At 39.4% G+C, this 25,534-nt stretch overlaps 1 protein-coding gene across 1 annotated transcript in view; it reads right to left on the bottom strand.

Moving 5' to 3' along the window:
- Positions 1 to 25,534, bottom strand: part of PATJ (PATJ crumbs cell polarity complex component) — a 157,702-nt gene that overhangs the window by 100,529 nt on the left and 31,639 nt on the right. Inside the window, exons 14-19 of the mRNA XM_069861943.1 lie at positions 24,630 to 24,686; positions 23,117 to 23,251; positions 19,744 to 19,908; positions 18,266 to 18,394; positions 4,031 to 4,240; positions 3,008 to 3,130 (exon numbers count right to left, since the gene is read on the bottom strand). Coding sequence (XP_069718044.1) covers positions 3,008 to 3,130; positions 4,031 to 4,240; positions 18,266 to 18,394; positions 19,744 to 19,908; positions 23,117 to 23,251; positions 24,630 to 24,686 — 819 coding nt within the window. The remainder of the gene's footprint in view (positions 1 to 3,007; positions 3,131 to 4,030; positions 4,241 to 18,265; positions 18,395 to 19,743; positions 19,909 to 23,116; positions 23,252 to 24,629; positions 24,687 to 25,534) is intronic.

Genomic DNA, 25,534 nt, shown 5'->3' with positions numbered 1-25,534 from the left:
CTCCTTTCAGGTAGTTGTAGAGAGCAATGAGGTCTCCCCTCAGGCTCCTCTTCTCCAGGCTAAACAACCCCAGCTCTCTCAGCTGTTCCTCATAAGGCCTGTTCTCCAGCCCCTTCACCAGCTTTGTTGCTCTTCTCTGGACTCGCTCCAGAGCCTCAACATCCTTCTTGTGGTGAGGGGCCCAGAACTGAACACAGGATTCGAGGAGCGGTCTCACCAGTGCTGAGTACAGAGGGAGAATAACCTCCCTGGACCTGCTGGTCACGCCGTTTCTGATACAAGCCAAGATGCCATTGGCCTTCTTGGCCACCTGGCCACACTGCTGGCTCATGTTCAGTCGGCTGTCAACCAACACCCCCAGGTCCCTCTCCTCCAGGCAGCTTTCTAGAGAGACTTCTCCTAGTTTGTAGCACTGCTTAGGGTTGTTGTGCCCCAAGTGCAGGACCCGGCACTTGGCCTTGTTAAACTTCATCCCATTGGACTCTGCCCAGCGGTCCAGCCTGTTCAGATCCCTTTGCAGAGCCTCCCTACCCCCAGCAGATCAACACTTCCACCCAGCTCAGTGTCGTCTGCAAACTTGCTAAGGGTGCACTCGATGCCTTCATCCAGGTCATTGATAAAAGACACTGAACAGGGCTGGACCCAGCACTGAGCCCTGGGGAACCCCACTTGTCACTGGCCTCTAGCTGGATTTCACACCATTTCCCACCACTCTCTGGGCCCGGCCAGCCAACCAGTTTTCCACCCAGGAGAGTGTGCGCCTGTCCAGGCCAGAGGCTGACAGTTTCTCAAGCAGAATGCTGTGAAAAACTGTATCAAAGGCTTTGCTGAAGTCCAGGAAGACACATCCACAGCCTTTCCCTCATCCAGCAGCCGAGTCACTTCGTCATAGAAAGTGATCAGGTTAGTTTGGCAAGACCTGCCTTTCGTGAACCCGTGTTGACTGGGCCTGATCACCCAGTTCTCTTGCATGTGCTTCATGATAGCACTCAAGATCACCTGCTTCATGACTTTCCCTGGCACTGAGGTCAGACTGACAGGCCTGTAGTTCCCTGGATCCTCTCTGCGACCCTTCTTGTAGATGGGCACAACATCAGCCAGCCTCCAGTCCAGTGGAACTTCCCCAGTCTTCCAGGACTGTTGGAAGATGATGGAAAGGGGTTTGGCCAGCACATCCGCCAGCTCCTTCAATACCCTTGGGTAAATCCCATCCGGCCCCATAGACTTGTGGGTGTCTAGTCAGGCTAATAAGGCTCTGACCACCTCCTCTTGGATCATGGGAGCCTCATTTTGCTCCTCTAACTCCTGGGCTTGTACACAAAGGGAAAAACTTTCTTTACAATTAAAGACTGAGGCGAAGAAGGCATTAAGTACCTCAGCCTTTTCCTCAGCCCCTGTCACTGTTGTTCCTTCTGCATCCAATAGGGACTGTACGGTCTCCCTAGTCCTCCTTTTATTATTTATATATTTATAGAAAGATTTTTTGTTATCTTTCACAGACTTTATCTTTCATCTCATTCATGTTATCTTTCATTTCATTCACTTCTGCAGCATTATTCTCCAAACACTTCTGTAAGAGGCACCACCTTTGTCACTACATAAACCAGTGGATTTAGCTAAGAAACCACACAATAATTTGTATTACCATCTCCTGATACAGCATTTAGGTGTGTATAATCACAGGTTGCTGCACTGCAGTAGCAGACGCTACCAAAGGACAGGGAATACTGCAAACGTGACAGTAAAGTCTGCTGTTGTGGCACATTGTAAAAAGAGAACTTGAAGATTTTAAGTCGGCTTCGTCAGCACAATGCTAGTGCACAGGAGTGGAAACCACAATGACACACCACTTGGCTATTGTATAAGCAGGTAAGACAATAAACGGATGAAAATTCTACGCCACAGTTCAAAGCTACTATCAATGCTGTCATACATAAAAAAACCCAAAATACATGCAAACATCACTGCATGTATTTTGTACAAATTGATCATTCCAGTTTCTATGTTCAGCAGGACTTTAAGAAAAAATACTTTATTTAAAAATATTTAATAACATTGGTTTTATTTAGGAAGCAGAGAAACAATCCGAGCTGGCAGAGCAGAGGACTAATTGCTCTGCCAGGAACCCTTCCTATGCACTCAGAAAAAAACAAACTCCATTTTACATAACGAAAATCAATAAATATCATGTCCAAGCTAATCTCTACATAGTATACCTACATATACCTCATAATATTGCTCCTTTTGGTGGTTCTGACATGCCATTTCAGTATTAAATACACTGCACCCAGAGACATGTAGACACGTTTAGCAACAAGAAAATCTAGAAATTGTTTTTTATTACTGTGTTACAGTTCCATATGATCCTTTATGTATTGTCTTTTTAGGTCTAAAAAGAATGTATCTATCAATGTGAATTAATTCAAATTTTGCAAAGCTCTGGAGAACAAATGAAAATTCAAAAATATCTACACTCTCTAACTCTACACAGGTCAGTTTTGCAATATTATTGCCTGTTACCCTGGTATCTCAGTTTCTCGCTATCTTTAGTGTTTCATCCTCCCACAATAAACAGAATTATTTCTCAGAAAATAAGAAACAGATTTTAAGCTTGCCTTATACACCGGACCACTTTTTTGTTTTGCTTCATTATAATAAAAAGTGTTCTGCTTTCATACCCTACTTCCTTTGCAAACCTGAACCAACTACTTATGGCTACTAATAACGCAGCATTCATATTTCATATCAAAGGTAACCCAAGGGATTTTAATGACATAGTAAATTTGACAAGGCAGCCTGGGAACTGCATTGCTAAGTGCCATGCATATGCTTAGTGTTCACAATACAATTAGGATACGGTTATCTGTTAGAGCCTTTTTCAGGGGGAATCCAGCCTGAAGTCTACACAATAATTGAGTCTTATCTGAAGGACACAGTATTTTTTAACTTTAAAACACCATTTCCTGCCCATGTGAACTTAAGCCAAACCAAAAGAGTAACCAAATACCTGTGGTGCTTCAAGTATTATTGAGAAATTAATATTATCTATTGGTTCTGGAGAACCAGGGCTGGTTTTAATGTTGCTGGAATCCACACTGTGCATGTTGCTCTCCTCCTCTTTGCTTTCTCCCTAAGAAAGGCAATTAAAATGATGAGTCCGGAAAACAAACAAAAAAACACTTCACATTTTTCAATAACCTAAAAGGGAGAGGGAGAACCATCCATTAGAAAAGATACAGAATTATAAAAAAAGGAAAGTCATAAGTGGAGAAGATGAAGACAACAGCTTTTAGTCTTTCAAGATATTAGTACAGATATAGTAAAAAAAATAGATATGTGTAGGAAAGATGGATGAATTACAGGGCTATGAACAATGTAATATCACTTTTTAGAAAAGGAAAGAATATATTTAACAGCCTTCCCACATTCCTATTTCCCCACTCCTCTACCAGTTTGAATTACAAGCACTTTCTATTAGACGGTGCTTTACTTTAATTAATTTTTGCCTGGGTGCCCTTGATGAACAATACTACAGTGTTCTCAAGTAAACTACTGTCTGTTCCAAAGCCCTGACTCTAGAAAAAGGAAATACTACTTGAATTTACAGTCTTGACTTCAAACAGATTAAGTTTCTTTGATGTAGTGGAGCTCAAGCTAGCACTTAGCAGTGTCTTAGAGCGAAATGGACTTCAGCACATATTTTATTTGCTGAACTGCTTGAACCACGTTACATCTATACATAGAGTCAGTGCGCGCATGTTTGCCCAGACATGTCTTCTGATATCACGTGGATATTCTTTCAGGAGGAACTTGAGAACACCAATTTTCCAGTCAGACCTTTTGGACATTGAGTTGCTCATCCGCCATCTATCCAGAATTGCTGGACACATCAAGGCGTACACATAGAAACTTAGTTGCTTTCCATGTGCATAGCTATTTCTATCCTGAATTTCCACTCCACCCCAAATACTGCAACCCAGTCCACACACGTCACAGAATCAAACAGGGCAAATTTAAAATCAGTCCTTACCAACAAAGGCTTGCAGATTCCAAGAGAAACTGTACCTGGGGGCACAGATTTCAGTACTTCCACTGCCTCGGCTAAAGTGGTGCTGTCCAAGTATTTCTCATTTACAAACACCAAGCGGTCACCTGGTGAAAGCTCACCCCCACGTTCAGCTACTCCACCTGCCACCAACGAGCTGATCACAATGGCTGTTCTTGTCGGATCTAAGGGATCCTGAAGAAAGAAAGCAAAAAAAAAAAAAAAGACAAAGCCTCCTGAAAGATGATGTTTATTTGGAGTAGATAAAGAGCATTTAAGCTCACTCATCATCTAATGCTACAGAACTTCAGTTTGCCGAGATGTTCAAAAGGACTGCCTGCTAAGTGCCAAGGCTGACAGGTTACAAAAAGAAAGGTTTGCAGTAGGAAGATATTCCATCACTCGCCTAATCCATTAAGAAATTTTAAGATCTAAAAGCTGACTGATGCCCTGCTTGCCCTCCTTTTACATACATAGAAACAAACGGACAGTGCAACCTGCGAACAGAAAACAACACTGGCACTTTTCCACGAGCCTCCATCCAGTCTGTTATGTGCTAATGTTACATAAAATAACCATTCTGCATGCTATTCGAGGGCTTCTTGGCAGCAAAATTACTGTTAAAAGAAATCACTGCAAGATTAGAAATTCGGTTTAAAATATTATTAAATTAAAATTGAAAAGCAAACCCAAACCACTGAAGAAATAGCAGTATACGTTTCCTATATTACTGCAGTGTTCCTGCTTTGTCAAACCTGCATGGCAACTTACAAAAGACATTTTCTCCACCCACGAAGCTTCCTTAACAGAGAACAGAGGGGACAGCAACAGAAAAGTAATTCTCTTATTGCTGAAGACAAGGAACACCATAGTGGTGAGTACAGAGGAATGTGAAGAAGAAAATATTATACACATTGGAGTGGCTGTAAACTGATGCAAAGATATCCACTTAATTTTTTTTCCACCATTAGCCTTTGTGTTGTGTCATGTACCATTTCTATCATGCATTCAGCTATTTAAAAATTCACCCCCAATCCAATGAAAGGACCATAACTTATTATACAGAGGCAGAAAGAGACACAAAACAAATTTAAGAGGTAGGGCTTTTTTTGTTTCCTTGCTGCTTTTTTTAAGATTAGAATCAGCCTTTCTTCCCCTTGCACAGGGCTCATAAAGTTCAAAATGCTCCTTGTATGCACTGGGTCCTGAAATGCATAATCATGTACTATTTTCCCCTCAGGACTTGCATCTTATTCAGGGCACAGAAGGGATAAAAAAAAAAACAAAAAAAACCCACCCCAAATCCCCAAACAAAATTCAAATCAGAAAGACCACCATGAATTCAGCACCTCAGTGTTAATTTGAAAACAGAAATGCTTTTTCAACTTTTTATATAACCATACATTGCTTTTCCAAGTGAGCATTTTTTTTACGGTACGTGCAAATATATGATGCAATGCATGTAATGTCTGTAATTGGCTGAAATTGGAGAATGAAATTAAGAGTTCAGCAGGAAGAACCACGCTGAAGCTGAATTCAATACCTATTACTAATAGTCCTCTCCTGCTATACCGCTTAATCCTGCCATTTTATAATCTTCCCAGACACTGGCTATCTGCATTGTACAGAAGAGGCTTCCATGCGAGTATCATGTCTTGATAATCAAGTCCAGCAACCTCCCTCTGCGCAATGGTTCTCTGCCTACTGAACGCATGCCAACATGCTTAGGCTGTCCGGCTGTTGATGCTCAAACCTGCCTCACACAATACAAAAGGAAAGGCTTTCATTTGTTTCAAATTGCGAGCTATCCACATTCTGCTTACACTTTGGTAATTTTTAGAAAGAAAACAAACCCAAATGCAGGAACTCCAGAAGAAGAATCCAAAGGATTCCATGATGTAAAAAAGAAGTTTTGCTTAAAGTGTGTTGAATTTTGAAAATGTAAAGTTACTGCTGCCCTTTGAGTAGCTTTGCCTGCCCTTGCCGACAAAACCACATGCCTAACCATCCTGATGACAGCTGACGCCAGAACAAACACTCTGTTCGACACAGAATTTTGAGATTTTTTTTTAAATTTTGGGTTTGCTCCAATGCAAAATAAAAATAGCCTTTTGGACTTCTTTGCAAAATCAGGATCATGTTGAGACAGCCATTTTTGAGCAAGTAAGGCACTGTTCACATTAGGAAGGCTTTGCTAATACAACCAACCCAGCAAGTTTTCTATCATGGGCTCATCTTGCCATGGCAAGCAAGGTTTGTGCCGGTTCCCTAAATGGGTGAATGCTCTCTCAGCAAAACTACACCTTTGCTGATGCAATAGGTTTTATAATATGACTTTTGCTGGCTTAGCTAAACTAATAAAAAACGGACGAAACAAAACCAGCACTTGTCCTTACTGATGCAGGTAACCTGACAAAAATTTGCAAGGGAATGACTGGCCCAGTAATTATGGTGCTGGCTGAGAATGTGGGAGAACCAGGTTCAAGTCCCTGCTCTGTGTCACCCAAAGCTGCACTTTTTCAGGTTCCAGATCAGAACCACTTAAGACACGTGAATCTCACCATTCATTCAAGGTCAGTGACCTAATGACCACATTTTTGGGTGAGAAACTGTCCTGTTTCAGCTTCAATAAATCATCATGTTTTGGTAAGAGATAATTTATCTGAAAAAGTGTTCCAAACATCTCTAAGCCTCATGCTAAAACGTAGAGTTCCTGCAAACACACGCAGTTTCTACGCAGGAAAGTTTTGAGAACAACATGGCTATTGCTGCTACTTTTCAACATGCACAAGCATAAGCCAGGTACTAGAATTGCTTCATGAAGCCCAGCAGCAGCAGAAACCTTAAAAAAGGGGCCCATGTTAAAAACCGTTGATCAGGCAAATACGAAACATGGGTTATAATTTCACTGCTGTTTTCAAGCAGAGGGAGCTATTGTACAGGAAGAGAAGAGCAATACAAACTGCACAGGGACAGGGCTAAGCCTGCTGTAAAACCCTGAGCGTTTGCCATCAGTAACTGTGAATCGCAAAACTATTGCCATGAGGAATGCAACAAAAGCCACACGTATAGACACAGACCTGCTAAATTTCAAGGTGTAATCATTAATACATACTCCCTACAATTTAACATGAAGGTGATTGCAGAAGTGGATTGCATAGTGCTTTTCTTACCAAAACAAAAGAATGTTGTTTGTAAACCTTGCCTTCAGATTTCCATTCAAATCCAAATGCATCCTAAAGAACAACACCTACAAGACAGCAAACACTGAATTCACTGTCACATCTCGTAAGTGGTGAGTGCAACTGCACTGCGTGGGCTGTTGTCTTGTTTTTGAAAGAAAGCAGTGCTGGCAGCAGGCAGAAAAACAGATACTTACTTTCTCTACTAACCACAAAAGGCAAGTTCACTCCCACAGTGCCCTGACAGACTTTGGGGCCACATCCATGTTAACAGACCAGCTAGAGCCATCCGAGGTTAAAAAACAGCACTTACTGCAGCTGCACACCTAGCCGAATGTTCCCAATTCATTTTACTTGGCTCACATTAAGCCAGATAATAGTGACTTTTAGTCACTAGCAGTCAGGACCAGATTTCAGAATCTTCTTTAAAGTGAAAGGCTCATTCACTTGGATGGAGTTTACAGGCTGGGAATCACAGAATCAAAAGGTTGTAAAAGACCCCCCAGGATCGAGTCCAACCATTCCTATCAACCATTAAACCATGCCCCTCAGCACCTCATCCATCCATCTGTCTTTTAAACACCTCCAGGGAAGGTGACTCAATCACCTCCCTGGGCAGCCTGTTCCAGTGTCCAATGACCCTTTCTGTGAAAATCTCCCTGAAGAAACTCCCTCCCCAAACCCAGAGCTAAGATGTTGCTGTAACGGTTACTCAGCTGGAATAAATAAGTGACACAACTTCAATAGTTCAGGAAATTACTATATTACTTTGCATTACAACAGAGGGAGTGTGCACAAGTCAGCCTCATGCAATTTGTTCACCTTATAATGGCCATGAACTGGGCTTGGTACACTTAAAGAGGAACTTTTAACTTCAGTTTATTGAAGGATTCCTTTACATAAATGAATCATTTATGAACAATGAGGAAAGGAATCAGACTGCAAAGTAAGGCTATCAGGAGACAAAACCTCTTAACTTGAAAGCGCGGACAGAAATTCTCTTTTTTTAAAAAGAATTACATGTAAAAATAAAAGGCCACTTGTATAAATGGTGAAAGTTGACCACTGCCACGCACCAGCAGCAGCCCTGGACACCGGCCTCCAGGTAACCCTTTGAGGAACTCGTATGTTGTAGCTGTTGTCTTTTTCTTTGTACTTGAGCCAGCCATAGAGTATATGAACTTGTCTAAAATAGTCACAATTTATTCATACTTAGCACACCATATATTTAACTATGTTGAACCATAGGTTTTTCCTTCCCCTCTACTACTCCTCATCAAAATCCACAAATGTTTCCTGGAGCCCAGGTGTCAAATTTTTCTTATTTTCAGAGCTTCATTTGCTCTGGATTCATTTAGCAGTGCAAAGAGTCAAGCGGGGGCCACTGCAGTTGCTGCCTCTAGGATCCCTGGATTCGGAGCGGTATGAAGTCTCTTAAAAACCTAAGCTCTGCTAAAACGTTAAGGGTCCCAGGAGCACCAAGTTAACAGAGTCCTACGTGCAACGACGCTGGAGCCAGTAAGTTTATTGTGGCTTCAAGTGAGGGACTTGAGCTTTCCACGGGCACCTAGGATTCACACTCAGCTATCAGAGGTCAGAGCACACCTGGAAACACAATCAGCGCGGCTTACAGTGGAAAATTAAAACGACAAGAGCCTGTTCTCCCGTCCTTCCCAAAGGCAGGATTCCCCAGCAGCCGGGAGAGGGCCCCCCAGCCCGGCCCCCAGCGCCGGGTGCAGGAGGCTGGAGCTGCAGCTCCAGTGGATGTCAGCAGCTACCGCGTTTTCTGAGGTTTTGTTTGTGTTTGCCTTTTTTAAAGGCTCCTATGACAATGTAAGACAACGCTGCGGGTGACTGACATGCACTGTGCAAAGTCACTCTCACTTAGTTACAGGCTATATTAGTTTTGGCATCGCTCGAGATCTAAATTCAGCCAGCCTGACTTCCTAGATTATTTCAGTTTTCTTCAAGCAACAAACTGCCTGCTGCCACAAAAACACTCCCCTGAAAACACGCATCAAAAATAGCATGGCAAAGAATCCCAAAAGAAACAATTTGAAACTTTTTTCTTCCTGAACCAATTTTGATTTATCTGAACAATTTTACAAGTGCCAATTTGTACGCTGCAGGTTTTTGTGAGAGAGCCAAAACAAACACATGTTAGAGCTCAGAGGTCAGAGCAACCCAGCTTCATTACATTTTGCATGGGACCACTTCCAGGTCTAACATATATATCCATATTTAAAAATCTTCAATTTGCAAGTGAGTTAGATAGCAGACTGAAAGACTCCAAAACTTAACAGTGTAGCATACTGTACAAGCAACACACACAATTAAAAGGACCAAATGCATTTTATGTTCATTTTACTATGATGTAAGCAAAGGCAGGACTGCGTACAAAGTCATTTACTGTATGTCCTGTATTGTGAAGTTACAATATTCATCCATGCCCTGACCCCTTTAGAGGCCCACTCCACACGCCTACCCATGCCAATTGGATCCAAGAATCAAGAATGAGAAGAAACCTGCAGCCTTTTCAAAGGCACCATGCACTTCCCAACAGAAGGAGAAGAGAGGAAGAACCAGCTGTCGAGTGAAGCCCAACACTCTCCTTTTGGTGGCCTCAATTTAGGTTTGAGACTTAAGGTCCAAACCTTCTGTTCATTCACTCCAACGTATTTCGGGAGTTGGCCTTAGGAATTGCCAAAGGTACTCTAAAGCTTAAAAAAAAAATCCCTGAGAAAATGCTCAACTAGTCTTTGTTAGATCCACTGCATAAGCAAGCAGACCGAAATTTAAAGCGTATAAGAGTTGTTTCTGCCTCTTCCACTTGTATTAGATTGCAGTCAGCAGGACGACTTAGGAAGAGACTGTACAATAAACAGACACTCACTGTACCAAAGAAATAAACAACAGGCTGATGTCCTGAAGTTACACAAACTTAAATACAGAACAGTATTAAAGGAAGGACACTGAACTTTTTTGTGATGTAAGGCAAAGCACTGGAAATAAAACATAAGTATTTATTGATCTGCAGTGAAGGAATAAAGCAATGAATTTCAGAAGCTCTGGTGTGCAGCCGGCATTAATCAAAACTTCCGTTGTGGGAAATGTCAGCAAAGAAACAGGAGTTCACAGAGAAAGAAAAAACCCAAAACAGAGTCACACCCAAGGGAGGCGAGTGAACAGCAAAGTAAGAGTAGGTGGCACAATGGGGTTCCCACACTGGGCTTTCATCATCTGCAATCTGAAATCATATCAGTCTGCTACTACAAGAATGAACACGGTGGCCAGCAATTACTCCAGCCCATGCAGGTCTGGCAGAGCTGGCAAGCGCTATGCAGTCAATGTTCATCTGCTGCAGAAGAGGGATATGCAGCATATAGTTGGGACAAAAGTGCCTCCAGGGGACGATCAAAAGAAAAAGATCTTACACGCTGGTGCTACTCTCAAATAAAAAGATCAAAGATAGGCACTGACTATGGCAGTTTTGAAAGCGTCGCTGTGCAGTGGACTCAGGTGCATGTCCCTACCTTTTAACTTATCAAACTTCTCAATCAACCTAAGGTTTCATCCATCTTTCATATTTGCTCTCTATAGAGCTAAAGTCACTGAATCACATTCATTGGACTCCCATTTAATATCTTATACTTTCAGACTTGCCAGCTCCAGAATGCTGACTGCAGGGAAAAGTCAAAGAGATAAGAATAAAAATCCCTGAACTCACAAGGAAATGGAGGAAAGCCACTGTGTAATGAGATAAAGAAGGGATAGAAAATGGGGGGGGGAGGAAGATGAAAATATTAATGATCCAAGGGAAAAAGTATAAATGGTATCATCTACACAACCCACACTCAGTGGTCCTATCACACATTCTGGGTTTGATCAGCTTTCAGATTCAGATCATCCCTGCACTAAAAATCCACCAAGACAGCCCAGCAGGAACTTCCACCAGTTAGGCGCGTTAGCCTCAACACTATTAACAGTATGTGGTGGTGTAATGTGTGTTTTTGCACAAACCAGAGCTCTCTGCCTGGAGAGCTTGCACCATAAACAGCAAGCACTTGAATTATGGAAAATTTGCTACAGAAAAAGCTGCAAAAGAAAAGTGAGGAGACAGTACAGGCACACAGTGATGTGGCCCAAAGAAGACTTCCGACAGTACGGATGGTGGAGAACACAGAAGGGCAGGCAAAAAGGTTGCAGAAAATTTCAAGGCTACTCCAAACACACTGAGAACAGAAAGAAAAGTGCAATAGCACTATTGGACTTGGGGAGCAGCATCTTCCAGAAGGGTGAGGCATTAAAAAAAAACCAAAACAGTGTCTCATAACTTCCACAAGTTTTGAGAATTCTTCAAGCTTATCCATCAGCATGACTATATACCTCAGATCTCATTGGTTCGGAAATGATTCAGAGCTGTCTGGGTTGAGCTTTCACACGCTCATTGCTCCATCTCCACATGCACACTGAAAGACTAGTGCAGCTTTTAGATAAGCACAGTGTCCTCTAGTCTCATCTACATTATCTTATCCTTACTGAGATTTGCCAAGAGTTAACAGAAAATCTAGCTACAGTTTTGTCCCTTTAAATTCTCGCCTTCTCTTGCAGGCAGAAGACATCTGTGGAACAATAATGAATTTCTTTGGTTTAGGGTTTTTTGTTTTTATTAAAAGCTATTCTTCCTAGCAGGAAATGAAAAAGAACCACCAGATTGGTAGAATTTGGGGGAGCAGGGAAAACATTTCTAAAGGTTAATAATAATACTGCTTAGCATTTATTTCAACGATATGCAACAAATCAAAGAAAAACAGATGTTCTCAGTAATGCACCAGTTTCTCTGCAAGCTCAGGTATTGTCGAGAGCATTGGCTGTTGGAGCTCATGAAAGACAGGAGGGATGCCCCTAGGATATGATATTCCCTGTGCATGAGATTCTTTCTTGAGGTTTCACTGGAAGAGTCAGACTGATGACCCGCACCCGTCAAGCCAAGCATCAGGACATACCCAAACCCTAACGCGATTACCTGCATCCAAGTTCTCCAGCTCCTCAGTAAGCTGTACAATCTGTATCTCACACTGAGATACACAGTCTCCTTGATTTCTTATTAAAGCGGTTTTTGGTCTCCCAATGCTTTTAGTACTGGTGCACTGAGGTTTTGGAAACCACTAATCATGAACGCCCTAGAAACTTTACCAGGAATGTGCTCAATTGCATTCACTAGCTCTTCAGTTTCGAAAAGTGGTATTTAAGCTGAACTCCAAGAGAATTTTTCAAAAAGCTACACTGAATTGAATTCATGACACACTATTAAGAATTATTTTACAAATGAAGCAGCTTAATATGATTTAAAGGATGCAGAACTTTCCCATAGGGGGAGAGAAGCAAATCCTCCGTGAGATGAGTACCAACACAGTTGGTACTGAGGCTTACAGAACTTTGATGTTAATGAATATGGATGGGTTGTAGAGATGGGAGAAAAGCTGCCTTTATCAGTTTTCCCAGTACCAAGCTGATAGCCATTGTAAAATTACTTTTTAATACAGCTGTGCAGCTTTTGCCAGTAAGCCACAGGTTTCCATCACATGATCAGGTACAAATGTGCTTAACAAGGACATGAATATGCTTCTTTGTTCATAATAAACCTATCACAAAACAGACAAAGCTCAAATTATCACAAGAGGGCAAACGTTTAGCCAGCAACATGTCAAAGCATTCCAGCCTGCATTTCACTGTTGAACAGTCCAAAAAAAGAAAAAAATATACAATCCAGCTGAATACCGCTTTCTACAAATAAGAAGTCAGTTTGCTTTTTTGTACTCTACATCTGGAGCCTGTTTGTTTGGGGCATAAAGAAAAGAGGAAAGATATTTGGAGACACTTAAATTGTTTCACTTCCTGCCATGAATGACTATGCAGTGATTTAGTTACAAAAAAGAAAACAATTGTTTCCCATGCCCCCTGGGAGAAGGACAAAACACAACCTGCTGAACGTGCAGCAAAAAAAGACTTCAGTTCAACAGTAAGAAAAAAGTTCTAATGACAGTACAGATAAGCCGAGGAATGAGGCGGGTGTGGAGTTCATATTGCTGGACTACAGTAAGAACCCCTTAAGCACTGACCCACACTGATGAAGGCAGGCACACTTCAAGTTGCTTGAGATCTGGGAAACATGAAGCTTCTAACAATGCTTGGAATGCCTGCTACTGCTTCCATGGATGGGTAGATATTACATCCACATTGGCAAAGACCACTTGGAGCAGGTGAGTCCATGAGCTCCTACAGCCCCACAGGTCTCTATGGCAGCTGGGTACTCTGCAAAAGCAGCCAGGCACCTTTCAAGCACAGAGGAAGAGAAATAGCATCTCCCAGGCATTCCTAAAAGCTATGTAAAATGTCAACACACGCTCTATTCCAACCCTTGCCCTCTCCAGTTTCACACACTAAGAGCTGCTTTAAAATAACCCAACTTCAAAGCACAGTAAATTAAGCTCCACATAAAGTCCATTCAGCTTTTTGTTTAATTTGATAAAAGCTCATTAGACCATTGAGGTTGCCTTCTGGTCAATACTGCCTTAAGAAATCTGCAATTCAGCTACCTGCGTTTTTTCCAATATTTCTGTAAAACATTACTAACAGAATCTGTTGGCCTGCATGCATCAGGTCTTGGGGAACACTGTTTCAGGGCTACTCAAAGTACCTTTTATACTATTATGATCTCTTCTTTTTCTCTAGAAGTCTTCATCTTGAGTGATTTTTCTTTCCTCTTGCTCTAATGCCCTGAGCTCACCATCATTTTTATAGCGCATTTGTCCTCTGTTTTAACCTGATGACAAAACCATGCCCTCTTCAATTTTAATTCCTTTCTAAGAAAAAGGATTGGTCTCAATAACCATGGCTTAGCTCTGGACTTGCTGGCTAGGAGGTTTAGCTTCAGGATAGACAAAGTTACTGTTAAGCTAGATACTTTTGCATGTACTTATAAAGAGCAATAAATACGCCTACTGTAGCTTCTTGCATCACAGATGACCCCAAAGCACTCTACAGCATACTGGGTCCCTCATTCACCATCAAAACATACTTGCCGCTAAGTGTGCCAGTAACACTACATAAAAGTCAGTTAAGAGGTGAAAAAGAGACCAATGTCTCCAAGTGAAATCACAAGGAAATTAAGGGAGGTAGAGTATATTACTTCATGGAGAAGTTGGCCAGAAGGCTGAGCAGCACACCTTTTTAATGGCCAAAAGGGAGGCAGGGTCTCTGTTTAAGACAGAATCACCAGCAATACAATGCTGCTCCTCAAGTCTCTGCTGAGCACGATGCCTTATCAGCTGAAGAGAGCACGCTGCATGCTGAGCCTGTCGGCATGGCTGCTGCTACCTCTCCTTCTGCAGGTTTTTCATCTAAGTGTTATGAAGAAAAAGCAATGCCTAGTCTCAGAGTTTTAACAAGATCCCAACACAGTTGTGACAACAGAAAAGTACACAGATTTCTTTTTAAGACATCTTCAATGTTTCTTTTTTAAACAAGCCATTGCACTGGGAGATGAAACCGATCATTTTAAGAATATACAGGATCAGCGGTCCTGTCCCCCTCCCCTTTTGCCAGGTATTGACCTTGCTAGCAAAGCAACACCTTCAAAGATATTAAGATTTCCTACCACACACATAATTACAAGCTAGAACATTGAGAAAAGACAAAAAAAGACTTTTGTATACATAGTGATCAGGGGAAGCCGAACAGTATCCTATATAAATACAGTTCTTACATAGCAAAAAGAGCAAGTCTACTCTTTTTCTCTAGTAGCATCCCGAAGTTTTAGGAACACGTGTACAGGCCTTCCAAGAGGACCTTATTCCAAAAATAGAGTGGCTCTGTTTTAAGCATTTAAATCCCTAACGACAAACAAAAGAAAATACAGAACAAAGTAGAAATACTATTGATTATGCATAATTGGTAAAATTAATTTGTAATTAGTTCATTAAAATATGTAGGCATTGGAATAATGCTTTTACATTTCTGGGAATATTGTGCCAGTCGCTAGGGATATGCTTATCATTTATTTGATAGATGAAACATTATTAGCAAGACAGTCCATTAAAAATTAATATACCAGAGTAATAATTTCTCGGGCTCAGCATTCAGTTTTTTTACATACTCAGATTTCTACCTCACAAAGAGTTTTTTTTAATACTGTTTTTCAAAGCACGACACAATATCCTTTACGCCAAGTCAGTTTTGAGTGTTCAGCACCACATCTGGTTCTATTATCAAAATTAAGAATGAAAGGTAAACAGCCTCACGCTTCAAAACAAATACCAAACACAAATGGAAAGCAGTAGGAAGAAGCTTTAGCAGCACTGTAAGCAGCCTGGTCTCTGACTGCTTAACATTCTTCCACTTCTGCAGCGCATCTGGTATCGCTCACTGTCATAAATAAGCACATCTGTATGAGCAGGATTTCAGGAGTTCTTAAATACTGCAGATAACAGCCACCAGGCTCTTACAAGAAGCAACTGAAACGGGATGATATGCACTAGTACTGCAGCAGCATCTCAAAGATGTTATCGTACCTTACTGTGTGGGAAACAAAGATGGAATAATAGTGCATCATCATTTTTTTCCCTGTAATGTTACTTCACCATTCCTACTGCTCTTTCTGAAGTCCTACCAATATATCTGAAGAGCTATTTGAACCAACAGCTACAGAAATAATTTGATCTTAAAAACAACAGAGTGCAGTCACATCACCTCCAAGCTGGATATGTAACACCAGTTTCCTTGAAATTCTGTAATGGCTAGACAGAGTCAGTCCTTATGTGCGTAACTATGAGCACCATGAGTAGGCCTTCTGATCAGAATCACTTCTTAAAAAGTATTTTCCTTCCCACCCTACCTCTGCCAACACTAATGGGAGCCTAGAAAGGCTGATGCACCTGAGCACTGATCCATGAAGCTAGGCCACCGGAATACACATCTTCCTAAATAAAACCAAATCCTATGATTACTCACAAAGAGCAAAATCAGCAGTGGATATATAGTGCAAGTGGAATCATTTGCCATTACACGGTTTGAATCTTTTCTTGCAAAACAGAGAATACACGGCTAAAACAAAACCTTTCATTTCTTAAAGAAGGGTAAAACTAAAAAAAAAATATAGGAAACAGTTAGGTCTCCAGGTCCTTTATGCCGCAATTAAACACCTCAGTGTAATTTTGTGCTTCTCAGAAAATCTGTTTAAGAATTCTGAACAACCTCCCAGGAACTACACACTTTTTTTTCCCCCGCCTCCAATCTAGCATGGACAATTATTTATTTTCTTTGCCCTGCACTCAAGAATATGATGGACGTATTTACATAAACACACACAGTCACAGATAGCTCTATATAAAAATTAATCTGCAGATGATGAAAAGTGTAAAAGATCTAAGAGGCAAACCCCAAACAAAAGAGCATACTTTATACATAAATGTCTTGAAATTATAAAGATCTGAGATTAAGTGGTTTACCACTCATTTAGAATTGATTAGAATGTATTTAAATTTAGCTGAAAGTACCACAACATTGCTCATGTATTTGCATCTGCGAATAAGTAAATAAAAAGCCTGTTATTAAAGCCTTCATTAATTCTGATTATATGAGAACTTAAAAGCAAATCTGTGTATTACTGCTCTGTAAAGACTCCTAGCAACTCTACAGTAAAGCTGGCACTGCAACACAACATGTGTCAGCGAAAATGACTAACAGGATCTATTTTCAGTAATCTTAAATCACACTGGTAAAATACAGAATTAATGGTTTTGCATAATACTTCAAATATTTTCTTATTCTGATTCACGCTTTATTGTATCAAAAAGTGAATTTTATATCACTTGACATTTATGCACAACAGTCGAACACATTTTATTGAACTACAGTGTTTAGGCGGTATTCAGATATGATGTGTATATTATTATGAGGAGCAATCCAGCCATTTTATTTCCTTATAAACAGGGTGGCTAGAGGTTTAAAAATATATCATGTTGACTAGAAATATGAAGAACATTTCATTCTGATACAGATTTTGAGTTTCTATATATTTAATTGAAGCCAGTATTTGTGAAAGAAGGATTCATTAATTTTAGTAGGCTTTCCCCCAATTAAAAACTTGCCTGTTGATTTCTAAGTAGTTTTAACTACTAAGAATATAATATACCCTGAAGTGGTGGTTCTTGGACAAATGAAGTTTAAAGCTCTGAGTGATTCCTGAAAGTCAGCTTCCCCCTTCCCCAGAAATTCTACCCATATCTCTGGCATACTGGTTTAAGGGTATAAACAGAGAAGCATAACTGAAAAATTATTAATTAGGTTCTTAATCTCTATTCTTATACTGATTAATTAAATAAGTCTGTTAAAGCAAATCTGTATTTACAGAAACTTGAGTTGGCAACCACTTTACCCATCAACCAAGATGTTCCCTTCAGGCTGTGAAGAACAGCCCTGGTAAAGCTACCTTTCCAAACTCTGCTTTTCATGGCTTGATTCACAGCACGAATGAATCTTCCCATGACTCGAGCAGGATCACAGACTGCAGATCAGCATGCGTCTATACTGCATTTATAAATGAAAGATGATTTGGGGCAGTGAGGAGAGAAAAAGAAAATGACTCACTAAATTTGGTACATAGGAAATGATGTTGCAATACCTAAGAAAGTTTGCTTGCCACTCTCATAGTTGAAAAGTCAGTCCACCTTAAAACAAAATTAAAAAAAAACAAAACAAATTTCCCACAACATTTAGCAATTAAAGTCAGAGTTATGAGGTGAAGTTTGATTAAAGATTTTATATTTTTCATACTTGATAATCAAACTGGTTTAGAACAAGCTCTACACTATACTTTGCAGAGTCAGCCTCAAAAGAAATCACTTTTCCCCACACAGTTGCCAGGCCCAAGTGCCAAGTCCATTGCCCAGTAATCAACATCACAAAACATTTTAAAGCTTCACATAAGAAAAAGGATCAAAAGGATTTTTACTATTTAGTTATACAGAAAGTATACCTGATAGTCTAAAATGCTGAATCCTAAACCATTTTTGTCTTTCTCCAGTTCAATAATCTTCACATCAGGAGACCATAATGCTAATTCCCCTTCTTCCTCCTCAGGATTAATGTCTTCCTCAGGTTTCACCTGAAAAGTAAAACCTCTAGTTAAAATACATGTCTTTCCATTCTTTACAAATGTTATTCCTTCAATATTTTTATTATCAATGGCTCATACATGCCCTAAAAAACAACCTTTTATAGAATTACAACTTCATTGAACATTATGCATCCAGTTTTTCTCTGCTCACTGCCTTGGATAATCCCCTGGAACTACGCCTCCATATTCTGAGCATCAGAGCCCAACCTGGCATATACATACTCGTGTATTAGACAAATTAGTTGTTATAATATTACTAACCTGTTACATGCTGATGAACTTCAGCTGTCCCATTAGATGCATGAAGGAAAAATAAATACCTTATCATAAAAGAATTAACTACAGACAGCTAAAAGACCAACCAGATGATCAAGAACATCTGATACTTGTGGATTTAAATAGGCAAACAAAAAAAAAATCTTATATTGCAACAATACAAATAGTATCTAATATGAAAAAACAGTTCCTTTTATACCTTAGCACAAAAACTGTTGAAAGAGGTAAAGTTACCCAATCTTGTTGCTAAGGACTGCTTCATAATACATCTTCCAAAAAGGCATTTCTTTGTTGTTTAACTTAAAATGCATGTTTTAACATTACTGTTGCTTTATCAATACAATCTTTACAAAAAGGTGTGATACCATACACCTTATTCTTCCACGAAACATCCATGTTTCCCTTTAAACTCCCCACCTTAGAGGAAATTAGATCAGAAAATATCAAGAAAGATGAAAAGCCAAGGTATAAATACGTTTTATAAATAGGAACAAGCACTACAACCGTCAGGCTTTAGTCTGAGACTTTAAAGTTTCCACAATGAAAAGAAGCATTAAGTTCCATTTTTTTCCAGTTCTATAAAAACCTACTCAGAACATGGAAGTAATCAGCTAATGGTGGCAAGGATGTGATTTAGTATAATTCAGAGCTCTCACTCACCTATTAAGTGCAAGAATGATGAATGGGATGCACATAGTCAGCATGCTAGCTCAGTGATTTACCTACCTTGTATTTATAGTACAATGATCAACCTGTATAAACTGTAGTAAAAGTACCAAAGTTGCAAACATGAACTATCTCTCACTGAAACACCAGCTGTCCCTTATGAGCTCAAAGTGAATAGCAAAGGTAGCTTTGTGTGACAATTTAATACAAAACTACCTCATATAACTATACACTTGAGAAAATGTTATTTAAAACTGAAGATTGGTCTGGATCAAACACGAAAAGGACAACAGAAACACTGCCTTTAGAAAGCTAAATCACTTTCTCAGAAATACATGCACTTAATTAAAAAAGTTATTGTCCTTTTACACAACTGAATAACATGAGAAGTCTACCTTTTGTTCTGGAGGGGAAACTTCCATAGTGGGTTCATCCACAAGAGACTCACTGCCATCATCAAAAAGTCGACGACAACAAACCAATGTAAATGGTGGTGGCACTTCTTTCAGAAAAGTGACTGCCTCACGACGTGACTTTCCGTATAGCTGAACACCATTTACCTGCACAGAAGGGGAAACACACATACACAGTAAGATAATTAAAAGAACATCAATCAGATTATTTTATTAATTTTTTGGCATACGTATCTTTCCCAGCTTAATGTGAAAGTCTAATTTTACCTAGGATTCCAGCAAAGCTTGCATAATTTTATTAATGCATGCTTCTGATGTATACGTGCATCACTAAGACTTAAACTTCATCTGCAAGATGTCGTCACTACTGCTACATTATGTCTCTACTCTCTTCAGCTTCCTCTGACTCGTTTTCTGGTCACTCCTTCTTCCAGCCTAAATCTTTCCTAGCATTTTATGTTATTCTCATCTGTTTCTTTGTTGGGATTTTTTTTTTTTGGCACTAGGCTTGTGTGTTTGAATTTAAAAAGACAAAAATCTAATTTTCCAAGACATTTTAAGAAAACACAGACTTTAAGCTCTAATAAAAAACTTTAACTAGCACAACTTTCTCAGTTGTTTAAAATGTAACAAAACCACTGTCACTGAGAAAGACCCTACAGAAAACATGCAAGAAAGTTTATATAGTAAAAAAAGAAACCGGTAATTGCAATAAGCAATTAATCAGAAAACACTGACAAGGATCAACGCTTACCATCCCATCAGATTTAGATCCCAAGTGTCAACAGAAGACTGCAGGGCCATTTGTAATGAGCATTTTAAACCACAGGCTTAAAAAAAACAAACAAAAAACCCAGAACAAACAAAAAAGCATAACCTCAGTAGGTCTTATAGATGTGAACACCATCTACATTGATGAGCCCCGCAGCCTCATAAGAGAAGATTTTTAAACCCGATTAGTGCTATGGACTAAATCCTGCCACCTCCTGTGTTTCAGTAATTTCTTTCAGGTTACCTGAAGTCAGCTGACAGGACCAAATGCCCAAAGTGGCTGGAGTGCTATCACTGGTTTAGGAATCTAGTTTGCATTGTCCAAGTCCACTCCACAACACAAACCAAGGCACATAAAGTGGGGATAACTGAAGATAGTCTTCAATACTTTAGCTACATACACAAACTGCAATGCTAATGTAGATGAACCCACATTTGATCCTAGAACATACAGCATGTAAATATACAACACGTGCATACACATCTCTGTACATGTGTACTTGAGACAGAGCTTCATCATATACTTCCCAGACCTTGTTCTTTTAAGGGACTCCATCTAGTGCAAGACTACACAGTAATCTAAATTTAACCACCGTTAAATGACCACCTCTATGTGCCCCCTTCTTTTTCCTTCATGATTTTCATAGTGTAAATATAGCTCTTACTGCTAGGAAACTGAGTTCATCTCACACTTTAACCTAGCCAAGCAGGAAAATTCAGAGCAATGTAACTGGCCTCCAGCATGGTAAGACAAACTGTTGTGGGCTTTTTCTTTAAGAATTACAGCAACTGCTGAGCTATCAGACTAATCCATTAGTTAATTATTTAAGCAGAAGTATCTACACGTAAGGATTTTTTAATGCATTGAGAGTGGCAGTGTGGTGGGAAGTTACCAACACTTCTCAGCATGCTGTGATTGATGGAGAAGAGCTACAGTGCGCTCCCAAGCAGACTCAGGGACTCTCGTTTCTTCCTTTGCAGCTGCCAGAAATCAGCCTCTGAACATGCAAGGTGCCCTACACCCCATTCATTCACCAGTCTAGCTAGTTGTGCCATCAAACAGGAGTGAGTGAAATTTTCTAACAAAACTGCAAAGACACAAGGAAGCAATTTACTCCTAAAAAAAGAACATAATGAAATTAGCTGAAACTGGAGGGAAGGAGGGGAAGAGGAGAGAAAATGCCCTGCTTGCTACATAATTCAAACACATCATTAAAAATAATCAACATTCAACCTCACTATATATTAAAAAAAAAAAGTCTTGCTGATTGCATTTTAATCCCAACTGTATCAGGCCCAGGTAGAGCTGCTTGTTTAGGGAACAGGGCTGTCACTTTTTCCATTGCAAACCCCTACTTAAGGGGATTTATAACTTGGCTGCAAAAACATACTCTGGGCTAAACCTGGCATATATAGCTTTAGCCCTGGAGCACAGTTTTATTTTGTTGGGGTCTTTTTCCAGCTATAGAGTAGAAAAAATTTATGCTCCCTAGGTCTGGACATATCTGTGAACTTAAGTACACAGTAATAAGTAGAACTGTTAAATATACACAACTAAAGTTTCCTAAGTGCTCTACAGCACTACATTATTACTTTTTGTATACAATTGTTTGTTTAGGGGCCAAGGAATTTAAACACCACTTCCAGCATTCCATTAATCCCTTCCTCTATGAATCAAGATTTCCTCCATTAAGGAATAATAATAAAGAAAATGTTCTAGGTCTTCGCGATATCAGTATGAATTTTTGATGTTAAAGGTTGAACAACAAGTAAAGGCAAAAACTGTACACCTAACAAATTAAGCTTTCAGAAGGCCTAATTCTGTTCCCATTGATGTCAACTAAATGTTCTTTACATCCACTAAAAAAGGTTAAAATTTTAAATATTCCACAAAGAGCAGGTATTCAACAGGAAATAAATCTTTTCACTTGTAGGCTGAAATGCTGATAGATATACATACACACACACAAATGGATATTATTTTAATATTTTCACATAAGTAATTTTTCCCAAGCAAATATGTCTCATTTGATTCCTATCACTTCAAAACTGCCCCAGTACCTCTTTATACATATTTAAACAAACTGCTGTACTAACTCATACACACAAATGTCTTTCAACACACAACAAACAATTTATAATGCAAAACAGGAACCACTGTTTCTGAGACTGTTGTAAATTTTTTAGGAGTGACAAATATTAAGAAAAATTATCCATCACAAAAGCTAATGCCAAACTGCTCAAAAGACTCAGCTAAAGGGCTATGGACAGAAATACATTAAACACAAATATTATCATCTCTGCCCTTATAGCTTTTGATACTCTTGTTAAAACACTTCAGTAAAAAGACCCATGAAGTCACTAAAAGGTCACAAAAATTCGACATTTTGTCCATAACGGAGGAATGAAACAGTGAGGAAAATGAATGTGACTTCCAAAGCACTACTCAGTTTGCAAAACCAACTCTTGAACACTGCTATTGCACACACAGCAGCCAAACTAGAATTTAATACAACTGGTTTTAAAAAGGCTAGGAAACAAGAAATATATCAGTTCTATTTTTTGTTTGTGTTTTGTGTTTTACCTCCAGAAGTTCATCCTCCAGTTGCAGAAGACCAAGTGTGGCAGCTGGACCATCGGAAGCAATTGATGATATATAATGATGTCCATCAAACGTGTCAAGCTCAACTCCTAATCTCAAAGTGTGGATGGGTAACAGCTGCCAAAAGATAAGTGAGCTAAGAATGCATATATCTTTATGTAGCACAATATAAACACATACAGGATTCAGTATCTCTCCAAATTAAACTAAACACACAGTGAGATGCTTAAGTCTTCACATGGATATCATCTGTGTTACAGCACAAGTGTCCCTAAGTTCTTTATGGAAACTGTTTGCACAAATAAAAACAACCAATCTGCCCTTTGGGAAAAGGCATGTTGAACTGTATTTTTAAATAAGGTTACCATGTTGGAAAAATGCAGAGAGAAGTACCATCTAAAGTCCATCACACCCAAAAGGTGAGTTTTCAACAAAACTGAAAGAAAATCTATAATCCCCATAAAAACTTATCACAAAACCAGCCATCTCACTCCTTTAGGAGCTACACTACTTTGAGGTAGGAAAAATATCCATGAAGCATCCTCTAAGAAACGCTAATAATACTGACATCCTTGTTTCTGCAGGCTGAAATCACTGATTTTGTGTTATACTCTTCTCAGTAAGCCTCCTTAATTTGGAACTTTTCTCTAGGGAGCCTCCAACCATTAATGTCTTAGGTCTGCTAATATTAGGAAGACTAGCATAAAACTGATATGTACTCAGAAAAGACAGCAGGAATCATGACAACATGGGGAGAAGAGATGATAAGCAGTATCTGCTCCTTCAGTTTAGCCATTTTCTGGCTCTTTATTACTTCAGTTGAAATGCTGACTGTCCCAGTTCCCAGTTAATTCTAGATATTCAAGTAAAAGAAGCAATCCATTGATCCTCAACATTCTGTCACACCCATGTCTGACTATAAGTTTGTGGCCTTTCTTCACTGAGACATCCCCACAGTATATAAATGTATCATCTCCACAAACCTCTCTTCCACATTATGAACATACACATCTTGAAAATCTCTCAAAAGTCTCAGAAGCCTGAAATTAATTTCAACTCTGACCATTTTGATGAAATGGAACTCCCCCTCCCTGATCCAGGATCACTAAAGGTAAACTCCTCTTCAGGAGGAAAACATCGTTCTGCAGAGTTTCAACCTCTGCTCCGCTGTGTAGTGATTTTCAAGAACTGAATTTCGATGCAATTAAGTACCACGAAATTTGAGCCTTATACGCATAGTTTGGGTTTTGGTGTGTGTGCGTGTGGATATGTGTGTTAAAAGGTTTGTTTGCCTTGCTACAAAAAGGTATTGGACAAGTTCAGTAGATAAACAGAACATTGACAGCCTTTTTTTTTTTTCTTTTTTTTTTGAAAAATAACGTAGAGCCACAAAGCCGCTAAATTCCTGAAACACCTAAATCTGGAATTGTGTCATGCACTTCTGGGATTACTCTGCCAACATATACCATGAAGAAAACCATCATGCAAGTCATACCTTTGAGTACTTCTGGAGCTCTGAATCATCTGTAATGGGCATATCCACATTCACAACCTAAAAATTGTACATAACAATTATTTATCAACAGCAGGACAGTAAAGACTTTACTGGAATGATGAATTTTGGCAAAAAAAAACAACTGAGGAGCAAAATAAACTGTACTTAAACAAAATCACATTGATGCAAGATAATTTTAAACAAATGTTAGAAAAGTCTTTCAGACACAGAACATTTACAACTAGGAATGCGGTGATTATGCACTATTAGCAGGCTCCAATATTATCCTATTCCCAAAGCCTGAGTGCCAATTTTAGTCAAGTCTCGTAATCCTGCATAAGCACAAAATGCCATTATGTTTGACACAAATACCCAAACTGAGTTGCCAATCAGAATTTCAAAAGTACGATAGCTTAAGTTATTACTTCAGGCTATAGTACAGCCATCTAACATCTGGACTAAACCTCCATCTTCTGCAGCACGTTCCTAACATGGCTTGAAATACATGATTTTAATTACCAAGTTTGAATGCAAAGTGGATTATTTAAAAGTGACAAGAAATCCCTTCAGTATATCTTCTGGTTTTATATTAATAAAATAACTATGTTCACCACCAGTTTTCTTGTAACATTCTTCTTTAACATTATTTATCTGTAACCTTAGAAGATTATTTACTCCAATTTTAAATGTAATAAGATGACATCTGTGGTGATCTATAGCCTAGGGCTGGAGCCTGGGTCACTGAAGTTGAATATGTCTGGGAGGATTGCTACACTTGTTAGATTTGGAAAATACACAGCCTTGCAAAAGATCAGGTAACTTCAGGCTCCATTGAAAATTTCCAGTTTAACAAAGTATCTACGAAACAATACTAAGCCTCAGCCTTTTCTTTTGGCTTAATTTTA

Source organism: Phaenicophaeus curvirostris, chromosome 8, assembly GCF_032191515.1.
Source record: "Phaenicophaeus curvirostris isolate KB17595 chromosome 8, BPBGC_Pcur_1.0, whole genome shotgun sequence".
Taxonomy (NCBI): domain Eukaryota; kingdom Metazoa; phylum Chordata; class Aves; order Cuculiformes; family Cuculidae; genus Phaenicophaeus; species Phaenicophaeus curvirostris.
The sequence above is the reverse complement of the archived record's forward strand: the minus strand, read 5'-3'. Positions and strand labels throughout refer to the sequence as shown.